This window comes from Chelonia mydas, chromosome 4 (genome assembly GCF_015237465.2).
Source record: "Chelonia mydas isolate rCheMyd1 chromosome 4, rCheMyd1.pri.v2, whole genome shotgun sequence".
NCBI classification, from domain to species: domain Eukaryota; kingdom Metazoa; phylum Chordata; order Testudines; family Cheloniidae; genus Chelonia; species Chelonia mydas.
In genome coordinates this window covers 21,425,056-21,447,216 of record NC_057852.1, presented here as the reverse complement: position 1 = coordinate 21,447,216, position 22,161 = coordinate 21,425,056, and the positions used below count along the sequence as shown (strand labels likewise).

The 22,161-nt window shown below is 39.9% G+C and overlaps 1 protein-coding gene and 1 long non-coding RNA gene across 2 annotated transcripts in view; one reads left to right on the top strand and one right to left on the bottom strand.

Annotated features, from left to right (window-relative positions):
* The window catches only part of LOC122465440, a 65,410-nt gene that overhangs the window by 33,900 nt on the left and 9,349 nt on the right, over positions 1–22,161 (top strand). The gene's annotated exons all lie outside the window — the stretch shown is intronic.
* On the bottom strand, positions 5,959–18,077 carry LOC119566077. Its single transcript, XM_037896845.2, has 3 exons — positions 17,925–18,077; positions 14,011–14,079; positions 5,959–12,640 (listed from the first exon to the last, which is right to left on the bottom strand). Exons 1-3 carry the CDS (start codon positions 18,039–18,041, stop codon positions 11,750–11,752), a joined length of 1,077 nt encoding a protein of 358 aa, XP_037752773.1. The 5' UTR covers positions 18,042–18,077; the 3' UTR covers positions 5,959–11,749.

Here is a 22,161-nt window from a genome sequence, read left to right as displayed (position 1 = left end):
TTTCCCAGGTCACATTGGCACTGACCTTGGAGGTTGTTCGCCTTCCTCTGCAGCATGTGGCAGAATTAACTGGGTATATGTCACTTAATCATTTCCGTGCCATTGTGGGGGTCTGGTGCACCTGGGTCACTCCTGTTCTCTGTCTATGGCACATAATGGTCTAGTTGCTGTAAGCTGGAATACTTTGGTTTAATTTCAATTTCAGTTGTTCCATGTAGTGTGCTGGTGCTGATGGTGGCCTGTGATATGCAGATCAGACTAGATGATCTGTGGGTACCTTCTGGACTTCAACTCTGACTCTCTGGGTATGTTGGTAGTGTAGATGCTCAAGTCCTAGGTTAGCAAACCCAGCATCTGCTAACATGAGTAGTGCTATCGCAGGGCTTATGCTGCAATATAGTTACAACTCCCTTCTTTATCTGGGCCTGATCCAAAGCTTACTGAAGTCAGTGGAAGCCATTGATTGCAGGGCTTTGAATCAGGCTTCTTCTCCTCTGTTGCTCTCTCTCTCCCCCTTTCTACTTTCTCACACTCTCTTTCCCCATCCTTCTCTTCCATTCCCTGCCTCCCTCATTTTTCCCCTTTCTTTCCTTTCCTCACTCTCGTGATTGGGCCAAAGGTGCTCCAAGACCCAGTCTAGCCAAAGAATGAATCCTTGTTCCAAGCTGATTTGGGGCAGACAGGCCCCTCATCTCTTGCTGACATAGAAGTTCAATTCCGTCATGCAGTCTCCTTTGTGCTTCACATTTGCTTCCAGACAGTGTTCGGTGCCCAGTTGAGAGCAGGGGCCATGAGTAGGAAAGAGTTGCATGATCTGCCGCTGAAAACATTTATAAGCATCAGTGAAGTGTAGCAATTTGGGTAACTAGGCCATTTCTCATATGGCCACAGACATCTTCCCCCACCCCACCCGCAGAACATTGATAAGGGAGCTAGACATTTGAGGAACTACTTGGCAGAGCTGGCCACATTCAGAGGGGTAAACCAATTCATCTACAGTAAGGATCAATTTGAACAGCTGCCTCTCTCTCAAACTTGAACCCAAACTGTGCTCAGATCTGGGGGTTTAGATCAGGACCAAAGTTTCCAACTTTTGCCCTGACATACTTTGAAAACGTAATGCACTAGCTACTGACTGTAACTATTATTTATTTTTATTTCAGCTGTGATAGCTGTAAGGTGGCTAGCACTGAATATGAACCTCTGGCTGACTAGGCACAGAGTGGGAGCACTAGTATAGAAGCCACGGTGATGACACTGTGATGGATACTCTCCAAACCAGCAAAGCAAACACCAGTGTGACTGCCACCTAATGAAAAAGAGCCAAAGAAAAGAATCAAATGTTCTGAATTCATGGCAAACTGGAAAGCTCCTTCTGGCAGGAAAACCTAGATTATGTCACTTAAAATTCCTAAGGACTGGCTGTTTCCCCTGGGCTACGTTGTAAACACCTGGGTCGGACATTAGGAAGCTAAAGTTTAGTTTTTAAATTGGTTTTGTTTATTTTGAGTAGGAACATTCCTGTGAGGAGTTTGCTGGTGCTGGTGTTATTGTACTGAGTCTGTTAGGTGAGTTAAGGTACCACAGAAACCCTATGGGAGTAGGGATTGTGACTTTGTAGGTGCCTTTTGAAAGAAGCAATTATACTACCCTGTTAATCTATCATTCCTTAAGAGTAATTGTCTTGCTAAACTTTTCCCTATATATTTTTACTATCTCTTGAAGTGCCAGTGTGACTATTGTTGTAGCTCTTACATTACTTTAACTTTCTATGGAATATTTTACCTGCTTTTCCAGATTTTTGTACGTATACAGTTAAGGGGTTCTTGTATAAACCAGATCTCATTAGCATGCTCTGTACCAGCCTGAAGCAAGAAGGTGAAAGGGACTTTGGATCACAGACTAAAGACTAAGCTTTTCAGTTCCTTTCCAAGGACAGCTTATGAAATCCTAGAACATCAAGAAAACATCTCAGTAGTTTTAATTTTAACTCCTTATTTTCTGGAAGCAGGATATTCAAAGTATGGCTACATTTTAAACAAAACCTTTATAATCGATGAATGCAGGAGTCCCAGGCAAATTATCGGACAAGGACTGGAAGGCTTGTAAATATTTGATATTAGTGAATTGCAGGGATATTAGTTAAATTGTGATTTGTTTTCCCTATTTCTGTTTTTTGACAAAATAGTGGAAAACTAAGCAGAGGTGGCCTGGCCAGTACGAGCACAGACTATTGCCACGTTGTTGTAGTTTAATCATCAAGCAAAATTGGATGGGTTTTAAAGTAAATGTCTGTAAATCTCCTAAGTATGTACACTCATTACAGGTCCCCTGGATATTGTTAAAGGAGCATCTGGTGAGGCTGAGGGGAAAATTTTCTTCAAATGATCTGATCATTAGTGAAGATTGGAATGGTTAGGTGGTATTAAAGAATCAGGAGGGGCCACATTACAAAATGAAATTTGGGATATTCCAATATTCTCCTGGATAAGGGACTGAACTTTATCTAATATTTAAACCCATTTCAAGGAAACAGGGATTAACTGAGGGAAGAAACCCCAGTGATATTCTAGGTTGTCTTTCCTCAGAAAGGGTCAACACGACTGATTTCATTATAGAACTGAACTTCTAGCCATGACTAAAGTACTTTTGCATAATTGGTAGAGCAAAAGATGGGTCAGTTTCCATTTGGTACTTAAAGTGTTAATTCATTCCTTAAAAACTGACAGATTCTACTGCAGAGCAACTCCACTAAAGGCAAGAAATCTTTGATGCATTAATAAGAAGAAAATTAAATGGAATGTAGACGATGAGGAAAAAATTGGAGCTGCCAAAGTTTGAATTAACAGAGTAAGAGAAAAGCTCTTTAAGGTTTTAAATGAGGCAACTTCATTTTAATCAGTTGATTTGCAAATTCCCTGAGAAACAGGCTAATCTTCCATTTATTTTTAGTAGGAATTTTGCTACAGTAATTATAGGACTATAGTATACAGCAACCCCAAGCATTTACAAAACATGAATCGGGCCCCCAGAAGATCATGAGATCGGCTTAAAAATCACAGTTGTTTTTTTTTATAATAAATTTTAGGTTCTTTTAATTTGCCTTCTTGGTTTTGAGTTTCTAAGTATTTGGATCAAGTTTTCAAGCTTTTCTCTGGAACCATGAAGACTAGAAGGTTTTTTAAATGAAAGCTGAGATTGTCACCTAATCACATGCCTCTAGGAGCTGGAGCTTTAAGAAACACAGCAAATATCACAAAACTGGTGCTAAAATTGTGCATTTTGGCAACACTGGGACTAAAGAATCAGTTCTTTGGTGATGATTACTAATGTATAGAAGGAGTGTAAGTTACCAAGTTATGAAAACTGGTATGAGTTATTTCTGATATAAAAACAGGCCTTAGTGCAGGATAGTTAGGGCCTGCATCTCAGAGGCCAACTCCATTTGAAGTCAATGGGAACTGTGGTTACTTGGTAGCTCTGAAAGTCAAGGTCAGGGTGTGTCAAACTGGGCACCTAAAACCAGAGACCCAGTTTGATAATATGGCTTCAAAACATAATACTAGTATCCAGGAGAAGAAGAAATTTTATTTATTCTTCACCATCACTAAACTCTTGAGAATTTACACCAGGATTTTCAGAGGAGCCTAAACTAATAAGTTCGGCACCTAACTTGAAATTTCATGGGAGTTGGACACCTAACTTTGAAAATGTCAGCTTTTGGGTCTTTCTCTGGGTTACAACCTTTCCTCCAGATCTAAATGTTCATTATTATTCAAAAATGAACTTTCTTAGTCATTCTGGTGTCCAAGATTGTTTCACCATGTAAACCAGTGCATTTATACATATTCTGCTCCCAAGTGGACTGTCAATGTAAACTTTAGCCATTCATCTTAATGAAGTATGAATTTCAAAGCCTAGCGGAGACCCAGTGTGCTACTGTAATGAACTTTAATTACAAAGCAGAGCTAGAGCTGGTTTGGGTTTTGATGGAAGCCTCAGACCAGAAAAACCCACAAAATCAAAAGCAGACCCTGTTATCTGATGCCAGCTCAGCAGACTTAAGTAGGGAAAAAGCCAGGCATGGCAGCTGTTTTTCACCTTTTATGAAACACTCGTTCAAGAGATGTGCCATTTAGCCTCTGAGTGCCAATCAATGTGTCGTTGCTGTGGTTTCCAGATGGTAGAACTGTATGAACATCTGAACATTCCCCACCCTTTGTTAAAAATGGAAAATTCTCAGAGACAAATTTTTATTTTCCACATAATTGGTCTCAGCACATAGTGTAGCAAGACCATTCGTTTCTCATTCAGTACCACGAGGTTGGCTTAATGGAACTGGTCCTCCACAGTCTACTCTAACAGTATCTTCTAGGAGTAGATAGGCAGAAATCTTCCCATTTCAGTTCAGCAGCTTCTCCACTGCGGGCTTGCCTACACAGTGCCTACAATGCACGCTAGAGGGGTGTGAATTCTAAAGCTCACCAACATGTTGCGTGCAAACTGGCCCATGTGGACCCTGCTGGCACAGATAGTAGTGCACTCCATTATCATGCACTATTAGTGTGCATCATCAGGGTCTACATAGACCAGTTAGTGCACAGTGCATTGGTGTGCTTTAGCAATCACACCCTTCTAGTGCGCACTGCTGCATCGTGTAGACAAGTCCATAGTCCCACTTTTTGGCCTCTAGTCTTCTTATTTATAGTATAAAATGCTGCATTAGATTGATAAAAGCCATATAAATATGTTGCCTCTTTATTTCTCTACCAAGAATTGATTAGCAGAATAACCCTCTCTAAGGTCTTGATTCAGCAAAGCACTTAGGAACATGCTTAACATTTGAGCACAGGTTTTGGGGTTTTGCTGAATTGCGGACTAAACTGCATATTCCTAATTCTTTTAAAAAATTATATCTTAGCTCATTAATTTACATGTAAAAGCAAACAACTTCCTGCAAAAATATTTGGCAGATAATGGAGATCAAGCTAATAATAAGATTTCAGTCTACATTATGTGGCTTTCTAATAGTTTGGGAGCATTGTGTCAAATGACATTTGTATTGGGTTTCCCAGTTTTAACTTAAAAACAAAACGAACAAAAAAACCCACATAGAAGCAAAAATTTGAGACTGGATTTGTATGAAATCTGCTCCCCAAATACCAAAATGTACAATACTAGCAATGTTAAAAAGTAGTTTTTGGTGGTGGGGATTGGTTGGCCCTGAAGGCATCTCACCGACCCAGGTAGCTCATCTCATGGGTACCTATTCAGCAAAGCATTTTAGCACATGGTTAAATTGAATTGGAGCCAGGGAATGTTGGGATAATGGAGGGAAACAATTTTTGTATATAAATAAAGGAGCCTATTAAAAAAAGACTAAGAAAAGATTTCTGGTGTCAAAAGATGAATCAGAATTTTTCTACAAGTAAACATCTACTTTTCGGCCATGATCCAGCAAAGCACGTAAATAGTCAGCATGCTGGATTAGCATCTATGTTCATGTTTTCGTCAAGAGGGCAGGAGAAGATGAGTGCCCGTAGAAGGGTATCCAATAAAAACAAGGTTTTTTACTGTAATAGATAGTGTACAGAATGGCCTAGCTATGATGGATTTAGCAGCCATAACGGAGAGTTTCAGAACCAAAGTGTAAATAATTACAGACATGAAAGAAGCTGTTTGAACTGGCGGCACCTGGGCTTTAGTACTAGCAGTACCTGAAATAATAGCAAAAAAAGAAATCTACTAAACAGGAGCACTGTGCTGAAAAATAAATATAATTTACCATCATTGTACATATTTTAATGGTATAGGAAATATACATAGCCCAGTTCCAAGTAATACTTTGAACATACACATTAAATACTCAATTTATAGATGTCTATAGGTTGGGGGAGAACATCATTAATCAACAAAATCATTCATTTTAATACAATGATTTATTCGGAAAGAGAATTTTTCTTTGGAAGTGGGGAAGTAAAGATGACCCATTAAAACAGAAAAATGTATGGCCTTTGTGTTTATACGTACTCTATATTGACAGATTCAGTTAGCAGTGTAAGAAAATAGGTTAGAGAAACTCATAATGTCATAGAAGAATGTTTTTCATGTGAGAGCTAGAGATGAGCCAGCACAAAAATATCCATGTACCCAAGGGACGCGCCAAACCACTGTGCTGCTGGGGCATCATTCCCAGAACCAAGACCATTTTTAACTTGTGAGGAGCCCTCCTTTAAGCCTACAGCTAGTGCTCCTGCAACACACAGCATTGCAGTTAAAAGATGCATGACCCTGGGTAGAGCTGGTTGAATAGAGAAAAAATAATCTGTGAATATTTTTGGAAATGAATGGCAATATTGTACCATCTTAAGCAGATCTCCTTACTGATTTCAGTGCAAGTTCTGAATGAAAATCAGTGACACAGTATGGTTCCAAAACACCAGGTTCTGCGTACTGTGACTAGTGGCCTCATGTTTAACGTTGCTCTAACTATTTGTCATGAAGCATATTTGTTACAAACCTGGTCTTTTTATTTTGGTTACTCAATTGTTTGTGCACTCATCCTAATTTTCCTTTAAATGTATTAATTGTTCATACCTATTTGCTAAATAGTTTGGAAGAAAATGTATTACTTTTGGGATGTTGGTAAGATTATTTGCTGTTCAATAGTCATTAGTTGGGGTTGGTCACTTAAGTTGCATAGGATTGTTTCTGCTCCCTACGTAGGTGGCTGAAACCTTGAAACAGGGAAATAACGAATAAAGCACTTGCAGTACAAATAAGCAGTTCTAATTCTGTATCTGTCCCCCTCAATTTAATACTAAGCACCTCACAACCATTAATGACTTTATCCTTACAGTACCCATCAGCACTTTTAGTTTGTGAAAATATTCTTCAGTGGGTTTTGGGGTGCTGTTTTCCCCCCCCCACTATCACACCAGCTCTGGCCATAAATGTTATTTGCGTGGATTCAGCTAGCCACTGGGTGTTTGGGAAAATTTTCATGAATCGTGAAAGTTTCAAAAATTTTAGCACAATTGATTATTTGATCCAAACTTGGATGGGTTTGGAATCTGAATCTGGATGTTTGAGTTGACAGTCCCATTGCTATGCAAAATCTTATATATGAGCAATGCAGAATGAAATATAAAATCTTATACATGAGCAACACAGAATGGAAACGTAGAAGAGCATAAACTTCTTTCTGAGACTGTGTATAGCTGATATGAAGAGTTTCTTCTTAGTCCTCCCAGATATGATTTTGTATCTCCTCCTTGCACTGTAGCATTTGAACGTCTCCCCTTAAATCCTCCAGGTCAGAAATAATGCCCTGTTGCTCAGTTATTTCCTTATCATCGGAGGCATTCTCCTTTAAGCATGGCTAAGACACTGATGAAGCGATCATTAGAAAGAGCAGACTTCCCACAGTATGCAATGATCCATGGCCACAAACATGCATGCACCATAGACAGCTGCCAGCTGTATATTGGTGGCATCAGCAGCATTCAAAATTAGTATCCTCAGCTCCATCACTACAAGTTTCTATGGGTTATGCGTTAGTGTATCAGTTATAGACCAGCAGAGAGCGCTGATATATGTAAAATAAAAACTAATAGCTTAAATACCCTCTTCCATTTTAGATACAGTTTATCTGGGCTCAGAGCAAATTGTATGGAGATTCTAAACTCACACTAACAACTGAGTAATTGTCTTTAATAATTCACGCCAGGGGTAAATGCCAACCAAGCGCCTATTGTACATTCCACATCACTAAGAGGCAGCGGGAGTCACACTTAACACCTTTGGCTCCATAAGTGTGTCTCTTTGGCTAGGAAATGAAAGAGGAACCACCCCTAGTAAAGTTAGTATAGTGAAGTGTAATGCATCATTCTACTTCTCCAGTTTTCCCTGCAGGTTTCATTTTTAGAACTGACCAAATACTGCAAAACAGGTTTCACAAATACTTTGAATTCTGCACTGTTGTTAGTGTCCCTTGTTGTTCACAATTTGCAAACCTTTATATGATGTGGTATTTTTCTTCACACCCATGTTTGGGGATTGGCTGCCCTTATTATGAATAGTATTATTATATTTGCATGCAGACAAGAGTATTCATATGTGAACAAGAATAGTATTTGTTCTCCTGTTTAAAATGTTTGTCAATCAGTCAGGGAGCAGAAACAATACTATGTCATTTAGGTGATCTATCATGAATAACAAATAGTTAAATTGAATAGTTTGTGGAAAAACTTTTAAGTGAACAATTGTTTATCTAAACTATCTGGGTGAATATTTATAAATAACATATCAGCGGAATATCAGAATCGGTTTGTAAAGAATTTATAAACAGTAAAGAGGTCTAAATTTGTTAGTGCATGTTATTAACAATGATTAACTTCATCAGATCTAACAGTAATTTACTGATGAAATATTAGGTATACTGCAGAAGCCTGGGTAGTATAAAAGATCATCAGTAACAATGGGATAATTCATGTGAAGTATTATAGATCAGAAGGGGATCCCTAATAAAAATTGGTACCATATCCTTGCCCATCATTAGTCAACAGACATCGTAAAAACACAGAATGGGATTTTTGAGTGCTCGGTGATGGCCTAACTTTGTTCCCATTGAAGTAAAAAAACAATACCTTACATTGACTTTAATGGGAGCAGAGTTAGACCAGTGTTGAGTGGTTCTAAAAATCCAAACCCTGCTCCCTCCTTTGTGTGTGCAGTACATAGGTACCACAAGATTCAAATTAGAAGTGATTCTCCCCTATTAATAGTGAGAGTTCATTTTCTCTTCTCCAAACACTTGCCCACCTTTGAAACCCCATTTGGTGATTTACTAAGGTGAATGATCCTAGCAATAGGAAATATAAATGTAAAACTAGAAAAACGTTTACGGGAGTAAGAAAGTATAAAGGTATATTTTAAAATAATATCCGGGCATGTTCATGCTACAGTATATATGAATTTAAACGGTATTTTTCCTTTTCTGTTTTCTTATCTATAAATACATTGTCTTTTTGCTGATGAAACATTTTAGTGAGAAAATTAGGGAGGGAAGTGGGAAAAAAAATACCCAAGAACATGAAGCTTGCTGGATTACTGCTATATGAAACCAAACCATAGTCAATCATTGCTTTCCAAAACCAACCCTGTTAGTTTTCTGGGGAGAGCGGAGGGGTCACGCCTCTCAGAGGTTGCTGCTACTCTGAAACTGGAGTCAGCAACACCCAAAGGGCACCAGGCTTTATTTAGTGGCAGCTGATCTCTCCAGTAATCTCAATGTTTGGTGCCTGAACAGTGGCTGAAAATTATTGCCAGCGCTATAAATGGGCTGGTTAGTGTCTGGAATTGATAAACTTGGCAGAGAAGTGGCCTGCTATTTTTTTAATTGCCAAAGCTTTCGAAAGCTAGATCTAGGGTATCCCACTGGGGACACAGTTTGTATGTAGAGTTTTAATTATTATTTTTTGTAGCATGGTGAAAGAAGAATGAATTTTTGTTCTCTCTGTCTCATGGCAGGTGAAGGCAGTGATTGTCATTTTGACAGCCTTAATCCACTGGCTCTGTTATATGGTTGTGTTTCCACACCCGAGAGCTATTCTGAAAGGAAACCGCAATTCCAAAAATAAGAAAAGAAAACAAAAACAAACAAGCATTCATGAAAGTGAGAGAGGGTGGTTTGTTTATTATAATCATTTTTTTTTAATATATGCTACGGGTCTTTCACCTTTTTCATGATGGGCTGTACAAATATAGGGGCAGATTGTGAACCCCTTACTCAAATTCATAAGGGGCTGATCCTGAGCTGTTATATATTGTCACAGCCTCATGCATTTTAAGGTTGTGATTATCTAAGTCTGACATCCTACATAGCATAGGCCATAGAATTAAATCCAGTTCAATAATGTAACAAGTAGTTACTCATATGAGTAGTTTCACTGAAGTCCCATGAAAAACTGCTCACCTGTGTGAATAAGACAATCACAATCTCCCCCATCATTTATAGAAATGACTACAGGAAATGAGTTAATTTACCATAATCAAATTAACTTTAATGGACCTGCCAAGGAGTACATGTACAATAGCTGAGTAACCATGTGATCCTGTTCCTTTCACTCTTTTCTTTCCCTCCTGCCTTTTACCTCTGTTGTTTGTTACTGTCACAAATTGTCTGTCAGTCACTGTCTGCCTGATGTCTAATTAGATTGTAAGACTTTTGGGGCAGGAACCACTGGCCTGATTTCCAGAGGTGCTGAGCATCCTCAATTCGCACTGATGTCAGTGGTAGCTGTTTGTAAAGATGCCAGATTGATAGCCTTGGATGTGAGGTTTTCCTGACCTTGTAATGATTTCCGTTTCTTTGTGGGGGTATATCCTGAAGACTGCATCTGTGCACTAAGTAACTGTCTAGTCAGCAAGAGTCCATTGGAGGAAACCAATTTTACTGGTAATACTCACAACTTCTAAAAAAGAATGGCAAGACAATGTAAGAACACACCTTTCTCCAAGATCTAACTGCCTATACATTTAGTTAAACATCATTTGTAAGACTATCTGTAATAGGACTATGCAGAACGATTATGTTGGAGACCAAACTTCCTCAGCCACCTCAGCAGTACAGTCCCGCCAACGTTGCTCTGCTAATATGACTCAATTATGACCTATAGGGGCCAACTACAGCAGAGAAAGTTGTGGTCTTTATGCCAACAAGGGTATCACTTAGTGCCACATGTGCTTTCTGTGATGTGATGGACTCAGTAGAGACTGGACTGGTGCTACCAGCTAAATTCACATATTCCGCCAAACCACCCCTTTCTTTCTAATGCACATCACCCCGGGAAGTTACAGTATTGCAGTAAATAGATGAGGCTGAAAATAGCTGGAGAGAATGAACAGATTACAGATAACAGTGATACAAGGCAGCAGTAGGAAATGTCTTTGACACAGCATGGTAAACAACAATCTTTCTTGTAGCTCTGATTAAGAAATTACAAATGTGTAAAGAAAATTTGAAATATTAAATTACGCTAAGATTCTGCAGTGCTAGGCTACAAGGCACAGTTACACAATGTCATTGAAACATTCTGGAACGATCTGAATGTGAAACAAATTCATCTCCGAGTGACACCCAAGTCACTGGGATTGCACAGGTGTCAGTGAAAAGAGAATTTGAACTACAAGCTGCAAATGGGGAAGGCAAATATGCTTGTTCATGCAACATAATATTCTCTTTTATTATGAAAAGCTTTAACACGAATGAAATTATGCAACCACCAAAGCAAATTAAGTAGAGTCCTTTAGAGATCTACAGTACTTATTTGACAGGTTTCAGAGTAGCAGCCGTGTTAGTCTGTATTCGCAAAAAGAACAGGAGTACTTGTGGCACCTTAGCGACTAACCAATTTATTTGAGCATAAGCTTTCGTGAGCTACAGCTCACTTCATCGGATGCATTCCTATGAACGTAGCTCACAAAAGCTTATGCTCAAATAAATTGGTTAGTCTCTAAGGTGCCCCTAGTCCTCCTTTTCTTTTGGCGAGTACTTATTTGGGGATACTATTGGAGGGGTGTCTTTTCAGTTGTGGTTGTTTACCATTTACCAATTTAGTTTTAGTTACTTGAATCATCGGAATTATTTTCACTGATACCTGTTTGTAGGCTGTTTGTTGCCTTTTTCTCTGTTTTGCGGCGACTGGTATCTGATGCCTTTGGAATGTCACTATTGACTTCTTGAACTCTACTTTCTTGTTTCATTGGATTCACTGGAGCTGCTGGACTCACTGGAATGACTGGAGTCACTTGAGGCACTGGGGTCGCTGAAGGCACTACTGGCACTATGGCTGACGGAATCATTGGAGGCACTAGTATTCTCGTGACCAGATTTACTCGAACTCTTCGATTCACTGGGAATACTCTCGCAGTGTTTTGGAGTGGGTTGCTCAGAGTCACTGTTGCTTTCTTCCTGCTGACTAGAGTTAGAGTCACCACTATCGCCAGCATTACCTGGATCAACCCTTTGCATGCCTTCATCGTTAAAAGAACAGCTGTCAGAATGATGGTGGCTACTATCCATATCCTCATCCTTTCCCCCTACGTTAAAGCCACTGTCAGTGTGGGCTTCTATGACATCTTGTTTGTCAGTGGAGAGCTCTGCATCCTCGGGTGCAAAACCCTCTTCTGCCCATGCTGAACCATAAACGCTGTTTTTCCCTGGCAAATGTTCAGATGGATTCTGTTCACTGGTGTGGTTTGTGTTCACATGTAGGTCTAAATGAGGATGGTTAATTCCTTTCCCTGTGAGAAGCTCAGCATTTTGATCAATGTTTTGTGTTCCCTGGGTATTATCAGGGTCCTCAGGGGCTGGCTGATTATTGGATTTGTCCTTATAAGCTCCCTGGGGATTGTTAATATCAATTGCAGACACCTCTCCAGTTTGATTGGGTCCTCTTGTATAATTACTGAATTTTGCTCCTTCTGGGTGCCCATTGTTTTCATTCTCGTCATTCTGTTGGTTCCTCCCAGCATTCCCAGAGCCATTGCTTAAGATTTCTTTGTTTGCATTAATGGCATTGACATTGGCAACATTTTCCGCATAGCCACTTCCAAGCAAATTTACACTTCTTTTGATCTGTCAAGAGGACACAATCCAAACTATATTATGTTTCTAAAGCACAATGAAGGAATAGGATATCTTACCTAATGTACTGAAGTACTAAAGAAAAAATCCACTTAAAAATACAAATTAATTACCATTTCCTCTGTTGGAAATGTAACAGTCACCTGCCAAATTACCAGTGTTTGGTGACAATCTATATCTTCTCTTTAGCCCTGATTCAGCAAGTCCATCCCTGTTCAACAAAATACTGAAACGTCTTTAAATCCAACTGACTTTAATGGGACTTAAGCACACATTTGAGTGTTTTGTAGCATCTTGCTGAACTGGAGCCTGTGTGACTTCAATTTACTTGCAGTAGCCAGCATTAAGCTATGGGCAAACTGGACTTCTCTTACAGCTGAGCAAAACATCTAATCCTGTTGACAACAACTGAAATAATTTGCAATTTCACTAATACATTAGGCACACTGAAAGCACCAACTATTTATTTTTGCTTCAAATCAAAGTGAAAATAGATTTACAGCGGTGTAGCGGAGATCAGCATCTGGCCTCATAAGCCTGACCCTGTTGTCCTTTTCCAGCTTTCCCTGGGTAAGGACTGCAGGATTGAGTCTCATTTTCTGAAGGCTGAGGAAATGCAGTGCAATTTGCACAATACCTAAGACTCTCAAAAGAAATAGTTTAACTAAAAGGTTATGACACCTGCCCCTTTTAAAAGACAGGTAGAACACTCGGATATTGTAACAAGGCCAGGTAAGCCTTTGACCAGATTTGTAACACAGTCTCTTCCCTCCAGCAGACTCTACTATTGCTTCCAGGGGAACAGCTTGATTACGGGCTTATGTTTCAAAATTGGAAAGTTAAATTGATGTAGAGTTAGAGATGGGGAAAAGCATCAATTGATTTGCTATGCACATATTTTTGCAAAGAGACGATGTTAGTAAAACAAAGCATCAAAAGACATTATGAATGCAAATTTTAAATGTGCGCCAGTCAGATAAAAATGAAAAATTCAGATCATTTTAAACTGTCTCTTTGATGCAGTAGGATCAGATCAAGAAAAAAAGTTGCTCCGTTTATATTTTGCAAGCTGCACCAGATTTGTTACGGTATTTAAGAGTATTAGGCAGAATCATAAATAATAATTTTGCTACAGTGTACAAAAGGGAAGCATAATCCGGTCAATTAAGTAATGAATGTATGACCATTTGTCACTAGATCATGAAGTCCTTGTAATCGCTGACTCTCATTGATTTCAGTGGCAGCTAGGTTAATATAAGGGCCAATGGAGCACCTGTCATACACAAAGATGCAAATCACTGGATGATACTGGTAACTCTGATAGTGTTTGTTGCTTGCAGGGGCGGGGGGGTCATACTTACTGGAGAAGCAAAGGATATACCTAGAACACTCATAAACAGAAGCAGAGTATTCATGCTTGGAACTACTTCCTGCAAGAAATGGAAAGTATGTTATTTCTTACCAATGCCCATGAATATTTCACAATATAATAGAGCAATAATATTTGATCAGCACAGATGGGCACTTTGTCAACCATGTGTTTTAATAGAGCTGGCTGAATTATTCATTGCTGTAACAGAGTGGCAGAGCTCTCCTTTTCACTCCCCCTATAAGCACATGTTGGGACCTTACAGGGAGAGGCTGACCGAGTCCCGCTGGCTTATTGGACCAGCTGTGGCTTGTTGACGTCGGCCTCTATTTAGTGGAAGTGGTTCTCTTGGTGGAAGATAATGGGACCTAGGACTGAGAGACTGAAGCTAGGCTGAGATTTATGTTTGTTATTATCAGAATGTTTGGACTAAGTAAAGTGCATTTAGATTCTGATTGGAACAAGGAGGAAGCTCCACATATCTACCCCACTGCCAGTTTGAACTGTCTTCCAATGTGCAGCTTAGGTCTCAGTTATAATGGCTGTGTCTAATTTCAGTTGATGCAGAACAGTGTTTTCTTCATCATGCAGGCTAGTGGCGTCTGAAAGTGAGTATTATTATTTTCTGTGGGTTAGGTTCTTTTCCCACTGTTGCTTTCTTCTTTTTGTCTTACTACACCAGGTTTGCACAGGGATGCTGACAAAAGTGGCAAACAATGCCCAGCTGGCCTGCCTTCTTTTTTATGAGTTTGGTCTCAGTTTTGAGATCAGGACCAGTCTGTACTGGTAAAAAGAAGAAGCGAAGCAGAAGTTTCACTTGTCATCCTGCAGCAATGTTGTCACAGTTGCAGGGCTAGCTGCACTTCTGACCCCCTTTCTTTGGTCTCTCTGTCTCAGGTCTCATTCCTTCACCTCTCTCAAGGTGGAATTCGACAGTTCTCCCACTCTTGAATCAGACCAAAAGGTTCCTTATTCTGTGTATTTACTGTGCTTACTCGGCAGGTCTGACTGGGGTCAGTCCTGAAAATCTTCCCTTTCACAGCTTGTGACCAGCAGTGAATCCAGTAACCCAAAACAGGCTTCTTAAAACAAAGATTCATCTTAACAGTAAGAACAAAGCGTAACATTAAAGAAATGGATTTTTAAAACAACAAAATGTCTGTTTATGCATGTCAGTTTTACCTGGAGTCCTAGCCAGATCAGTTTTATCCCAGACCCTTAATCTCTGGGGATCTGGCCTATCTGTTCCCTAAAAATAACTACACCAGAAAGAGAAAGAGTCGCTTTTTTTTAATCCATCCAAGTTTCAGTTCTCTCTTCCTAGGCTTCGATTTACAAACCAGTTTGGTGAGCTCCGCAGGTGTTCAAGCCAGGGCATCAAAGTGAATAGCTCTTGTCTTTTCTCTAGTGTTTGTAGAGAAGTGTATATCAGGACCCAGCACCCCACCTCAGCCCATGTGCATTTCCCGACAATCCTGCCATTGGATTAACTCAAACTAGACTGACAGTCTAGGTAAGGTTACACATTACCGTAACCCAGTCAAGATATAGTATTCATAAATTATTACAGGCAGCTCCAAATCTGTCACATATGTAACTTGTGGTTTTCCATGTTTTCCCACAGACCAGTTATATACTTTCAGTCTCAATTATTTTGTTTTCCTTAATCTAAAATAACAATAAAGAGGAACAAAAGTAATGTCTGTGTGGGAGAGAACTGTGTGTGTGTGTGAGAGAGAGAGAGAGAGAGTGTGATGTCTGAAGAGGCTGCAGCAACTCTGAGATCTAAATGGCTGTTGTCGCTACACACAAAGTTCCTAGAAATTTAAAGGTGCAGTGCACACAAAACAAGGCATCACAGTTACATAGACACATCCACCACATAATTCATAGGTGGAGCTGAAGTATAGTTAAAAATGGACTCTGCATGTGAGGACTGCTATTCTGTTATGTCTTTTTTTTTTTGTGAGGCATTAGTGGGATTAGTGTGAGAGCTCTGTTTGGCAAGTAGCAGGCTGTTTACAAGAAGTCTCATGCAAATCCTCTTTGTTTCTCATGTGCTAGTCTCACTAAGCCTTTTGAGAAGAAAATGCATTTAAAAAAAATATCTTTGGGAAGCACCAGCCTCCTTATGATATGTATAATTCTCCTCTTTAACTACAATGTCTGGGGTCTGTGTGACCTCTCTTACCTTTAACGTTGACAGGATGTTAATCTCACATGAGTTTTACAATCTCAGAAGGACAGCCAGTCTGCCGAATTAACGTATATTGTCAACAGGCTTTATTTGCAGTGGGAGCATCTGGCATCTACTACTGTAATACTATAGTCAACTGATTTTGTTCTCTGTGGATACAGCACTAAGTATACAAATGTAGGCTTCAATTATCAAGACAAGGTCTTAGGCCTTATGTGCCACCTGAGAACAAAAAAGCCGCATCAGTTTGCCGATCTTCGTTTTGTGGCTGGCCAAGCGATTCAGCACTGAAATGGGCCAGACCATAGTCTATATTTTCTCATTAACACAGGGTCCAAGTTGTGGAAAACCACAGGGAGATAGAAAACTCATAATAATGGAGACTCCTCCCCTCACAGGTATTACTGCCCAATTCAGGAGAGAGAGAAACTTTCCTTATGTGGCTGAAAAAAGTACTCCTTGCTCTAACAAAAGAGCTAAACCAACAACGTATACATCACATGGTCTTGGCCTGGCTGTCTACGAGATTACCAGGGTTGAGTGAATGTCCTCCTCCACTTGGTAAAGGCCATTATGGCTCTGTGGGTTGCCACTGAGTGAAGCATGATAATGTTAATATCCTACTGTAGGTGCCAATCAAGCCAGCCCTCTCTTATCAGTATTGTTGAGGAATTTATGAAAGGGGTGCTGGGAGCATCTAGAGGAGATCTGAACTGGCCCAGAGGGAGCTGGTTCCAATCACCTTCTGCAAGAAACCAAGATCAGAATATTTGAGTTGGAAATGTAATTACCTCTGGATCAGATTCTCACTTCAAGTGTCAAAGGACCTGTATCAGTGGTTTGTATGGAGCAGGGGTGTAATTTAGGAAAATCAAGCACCTCCGAATTTTTTTGCACCCAGGGTCATCCAGCTCAAATCATTTCTAAAATGTGTGTCCCTTGTAATGGATCTCCAAGTGCTGAAGGGAGAGCCACAGAATCAGATGATGTGGCTAAAGCCTAAAGTAATACAAGCCCACAGAACCCAGCGTTTTCCTGCTCGAACTCTGTGTGGGTGCTGAGGTGAGGGGAAAAATGGAAGAGTCCACAGCCAGCAACTGCTGATCCTGCAGGCTGAGCCGTCAGTGTTTTTAACTCTTGCAGAAGTTAGTGAAAAGAGCATCCCTAAAAATACTCGCCATTGTGGACCAGACTGTGATCAGCCCTTATGCCAGTGCACAGAGGGAACCATGCAAGGGGTCAATCACCTGCTTCTTCTGGGAAGCAAATTAAACAGGGAGGGCTAGGTCATGGCTGCCTTCTCCCCATGCACTGAGCCATTATTGTGGGTAATTCAGACTGCTCAGCCACTATGAAGTCTAAGCAGTCCCAGGAAAGACTGTGCAATCTGAGGTACAATTTGTCAGTGCTCCTCCCACTGTGGTGTGGCTTCACCCTGCCTCCTACACAGGGCACTGTGCAGATTGCATAGCTTAACCCTATATGTCTGATGAATGAGCAAAGGGATTGTATCACCAAAAAGAGCTGCTTTCTCCAGTGGCAATATCATTTTAGGTGTGACCATCATACACATATACAAATAACACACTATAAGCTTAAACGAGATTTAAACAAAACATCCTAGATACATTTCTTGGCATTTATATTTCATGAAATGAAAACTCAACTTGAATTTTACCAGAAAACCTGTTTTAAAGCTACCCACATACCTTGTTGGAGCACTGCAGTAAAGGATCTAGCAGAAAGTAACACTTTTTAGGGATATTTTCTAAAGAACTTCTGAAAAAGAATCTGCCAATATTACAGCATTTATGTTCTTTGTGCATCAGCCCCTAGGCATATGAGCCTAACCTGATACCTCGAAGTAATTTAAACTCTGTTCAAGCTTCCAAACAACCAATTGTAACACAGTAACTTAAGTATGTCTTCACAAAGTCTTAAACTAAACCCCACTAATCTCCCACAATAGAATCTGAGATGTATTTACTTGCCCTTTTGTTCTTGAAATTTTTAGGCTACTTTCCAGTTAATTAAAATTTCCATTATAGAAAGACCTATGTGAAATACAAGTTAAGTGTATTTTTTCTTGAAGATATATACACACACGCGCGCACACACACAAACACACACACACACATTATTTCCTGGCATTATGATTATGTGACACTTTTTTATCTATATTTTTCTGTGAACTATCCAGGCTTGTAAATGAAAGATAAAATTTTTCTGACACTCTTAATCCTGCTGAGTTATCTTTTAATCTTCCCCTTAATAGCCACTTTCTGAGTGCTAGTGATGTGATCCTTCCTGCATCTCTGCCTCCTTCATTGTCTCTTTTATTTTCAAAAATCCTCTGAAAACACACCTCCTTTTCCTTATTTATACCTTCTGCTGCTATGTCTAACTTTCTACGTAATTTTGGAATAAAGTTTGTATGAAAGATGCTATGCAAAAAATAGTTTCACTATATGACTTTATTTTAGTGCAAGCAACCAGCAAGCTGTAACAATTTGGGAAATTTACTGATACATATGTGCCATTTCTTCATATTATAGTGGCACTTTGGGGCCCCAGTCAAGGGTTAGGACCTCACTGCACTAGGCATTGTACAGAAAGAAATTCCTTGTCCCAAACAACTCATAATCTATATAACCGGATCCAACTGGTGCAAGAAACAAAGAAGGCGGCATGAGTTGGAAGGAGGAAGTAACAATAAGGAGGTACGTGTGTACATGATGATCTATATGATCAAGAGCACATGACGAGATCTCTTGAAGCCAAGAGGATGCATACAGGTTACAGGGATCTCCTGTATGTACATTATAGTTCACCAAAAAGTGCCATGGGGGGCCTCAGATAAAAGCCAATGTCATTGTAGCAAAACGTATGGACGGAGGTGATGCAAGGAGTTATGTATCTATACTGAACATTATGTTCTTTAGGTCTGCAACGAGAGACTGGTCACCAGCAAAAGTGAAAAACTGGTTTTCTGTCAGACAAGAACTGTTTAGCTATCTGGCTGTTTGCAAGTAAGTTAAGTACTGCATGGTGCAAATGGGTCTCCTCTCACCAGTCTAAACCGGATGCTACTGAAGGATTGTAAATACGTCAGAGAGAGAGAAAGGTAACTGGAAGAAGCAACCTGCATGGGGGGACCCTAACTTAAGGTGCACATCAAGGGTTTGCTCTGTTATATTTGGGGGGGACAAAGCAGGCATCCTGCCATCCTTCACCTAGGAAGTAAACAGAGTGTGTTTGCTTCATGAAAGAAGGGGTCTCAACCAGGCTTGGCTGGAGAGAACTTTGGGTGAGACAACCTCCTGTCTAAAGAAGCTTAACTTGTTAGTTAAGTTTAGTCTCTAGAAAGCGTGGTATGATTTTGTTCAATATTCTTACTCACTATCTCTTGATTCTCTGTTCTTTGACAATAAACTTATCCTTGTTTCACTATAAGTATAGCTCAGTGCTGTGGCGTTAAGCTAAGTGCTGGTCCTGAGCTGAATCTTACAAGCTGGTGTTTGCTGTTCCTTTGGGAACAGTGGGCCTGGTAATTCTGTGAACGTCTAGTGGATAAGGGGCTGGACACCGAGGACTCGGGGGGTTGGTGTGTGCCTGAGAGCAAGCCCTGTGGAGGCCTAGAGGGACTGCTTGTGCTGCCAGAGGCTGTTGGTGTCAGGGAGTTGATCCACAGTGGGCACAGACAAGACTGCCTCATGCTAAGGGCAACCCTGGGACCTCTCAACGTTGGGTCCTCCTGGGGACTGTCACGCTGTGGTTACACTGCATACCTGGTTGCCTCTGCACGCATTGTGAGTGCTTTCAATCTCCCCAGTAACAGGGGTGTCTGGTATAACTGCTCTTACAGGATTTGTGCCATTGACATCCGTATGGGCAGGATCAGGCCCTTGAAGGGCACAGAATGGATTTTTATCCACATTGGTAAAGGAGGCCTACAAAATTGCCCAGATTTTTTTAAATGCTTTTGAGGCAAATATAGTTCACATCCGTGCATTGATTTCAATGTGGGTAGCGTTAGCGTAAAGGAGAGCAGAATATGGGGCAGAATGCTGGCCTCATCGATAAAACTGCCATTGATGTCCATAGGGTGAGAATTTCAGCCTTGGTGTTTTGTTCTGTATTAGGACAGGATTCATTTTAAAATAGAATATTAGGGGCTTTTTAAGGGTTTTATTGACCTGAGTGTAGCTGAAAGATCAAGCTTCCACAGAGGCATTGTCTCCGTATTCCTTACGGGAGTGAAAAACATGTTTGACAATTATTGTAAGAAGCTACGCCTTGGGGATACACAAGGAGAACATGTGTTGAGTAAGAATTATTATTTATATTACAGTAATGCCTTCAGGCCTCCAGCTGCTAAGTGTAGTACAGATAGTAAGAGAGAGTCCCTGAGTCTACAATCTAAATAGACAAGACAGACAATGGGTCAGAGAAAGGAAATATTATCCCCATTTTACTGATGGAGAACAAAGCTCATTAAAGCCAATGGAAAGACACCCATTGACTTCAATGGACTGTGGATCAGGCTCAGAGAGATTAAGCAACCTGTCCAAGGTCACAAGAAAATCTGTGGCAGAGCCAGAAATGGAACCCAGCTGTTTTGATTCCGAGCCCAGTGCTGTAGGCATAAAACTCTCCTTTTTCTGTACTTCCAATGTACTGTTTTAATAGTGTCACATTTCTGACTAAACTGCATTTTGATTTACACAACCCAGATTTTCTGAACAGACAAGGAGACTGGCTTATGCCATTTTCCTGGTAAATTTATCCCTGGTGCCTAGTTCAGACATAAAATTGCTAAGCTGACATTAACCTTGGAAAAAATAGTTTTGCACATTATGCATATACATGTACACATATAATGAGCACCCTAAAATTAAAGTAGTGATTATGCTATTGAAAAATGAAGGTTTGGAAAGAATTCAGGCCATAATAAAATTAACGAGTGCTTTCCAGACAGAGGCAGAGCAGGGTTTCAAATGGGAGAGGATTGTTGTCACCATTCAGTTATAAACTTTGCTTGTTTGTAGAGATTTAATCACTTATGCTAAAAAAAACCTGTGGTTCTCTTCTACCTTGTATTTTAGGGTGTCACAGTATAATAATATGGATGGCCAACCACTTAGTAACTCTGCTGTTGTGGAAAGCAGGAAATTTACCGTACATTCTCTGCAAGTTTATGTTTTAAAACTGCAAAGAACAAAATTCACTCACAGATTAAACCCGCTGCCGGTTTGCATCAGGCATAAATTTGGCCCAGCAATCGTCATTATACTTAGTGTTGGGGAAATTCATTCTTGTACAAAGAATAATCACAAGGTCTATGCATCACTGAGTGGAATGTAGGCCTGGTGTTGGATTAAAGCACGTAAGCCAAAATTTTCAAAAATAAGGAGCCTAAAGATAGACTCCTAAATCCATATTTGGATATCTAAGTGTGGGATTTTTCCAAAGCACCCAACTGACTTAAGAAAAAAGGATTTTTAATTTGTTTTTTGAAATGTTGATTTTTTTTTGTTTGTTTTTCATAAAATGTTTGTCTTTAAGGGGTTTTTTTTCTTCTCAATTTGTTTGTTTGTTTTTGTTTTAGAGAAGGGAGAAAGCCAAGAACTCCCCCCCCACACACACACAAAACAACCCCAAACACTTATTGAAACATTTTTAAAATAAATAGTCTGGGTTTTGAAAATAATTTTGTTATTGTCAAACAAACAAAAAATCTCGGAAGGAAACTAAAATTTTCTATAAGAATTTTCATTTCTTTCAGAAAGGTCTTTTTGGTCAAAAAGAAAGGTTTTTATGAGGCAGCCCAAGGCAAACCTACATTTCTGAGTGCACAGCTGTCAATTGCTTGCGTTAAGTACCACTTTTAATGTGCAGTTCTTCATTTGTACAAGCAAATTCAGGATTTGCTAGTGCAACTGATGC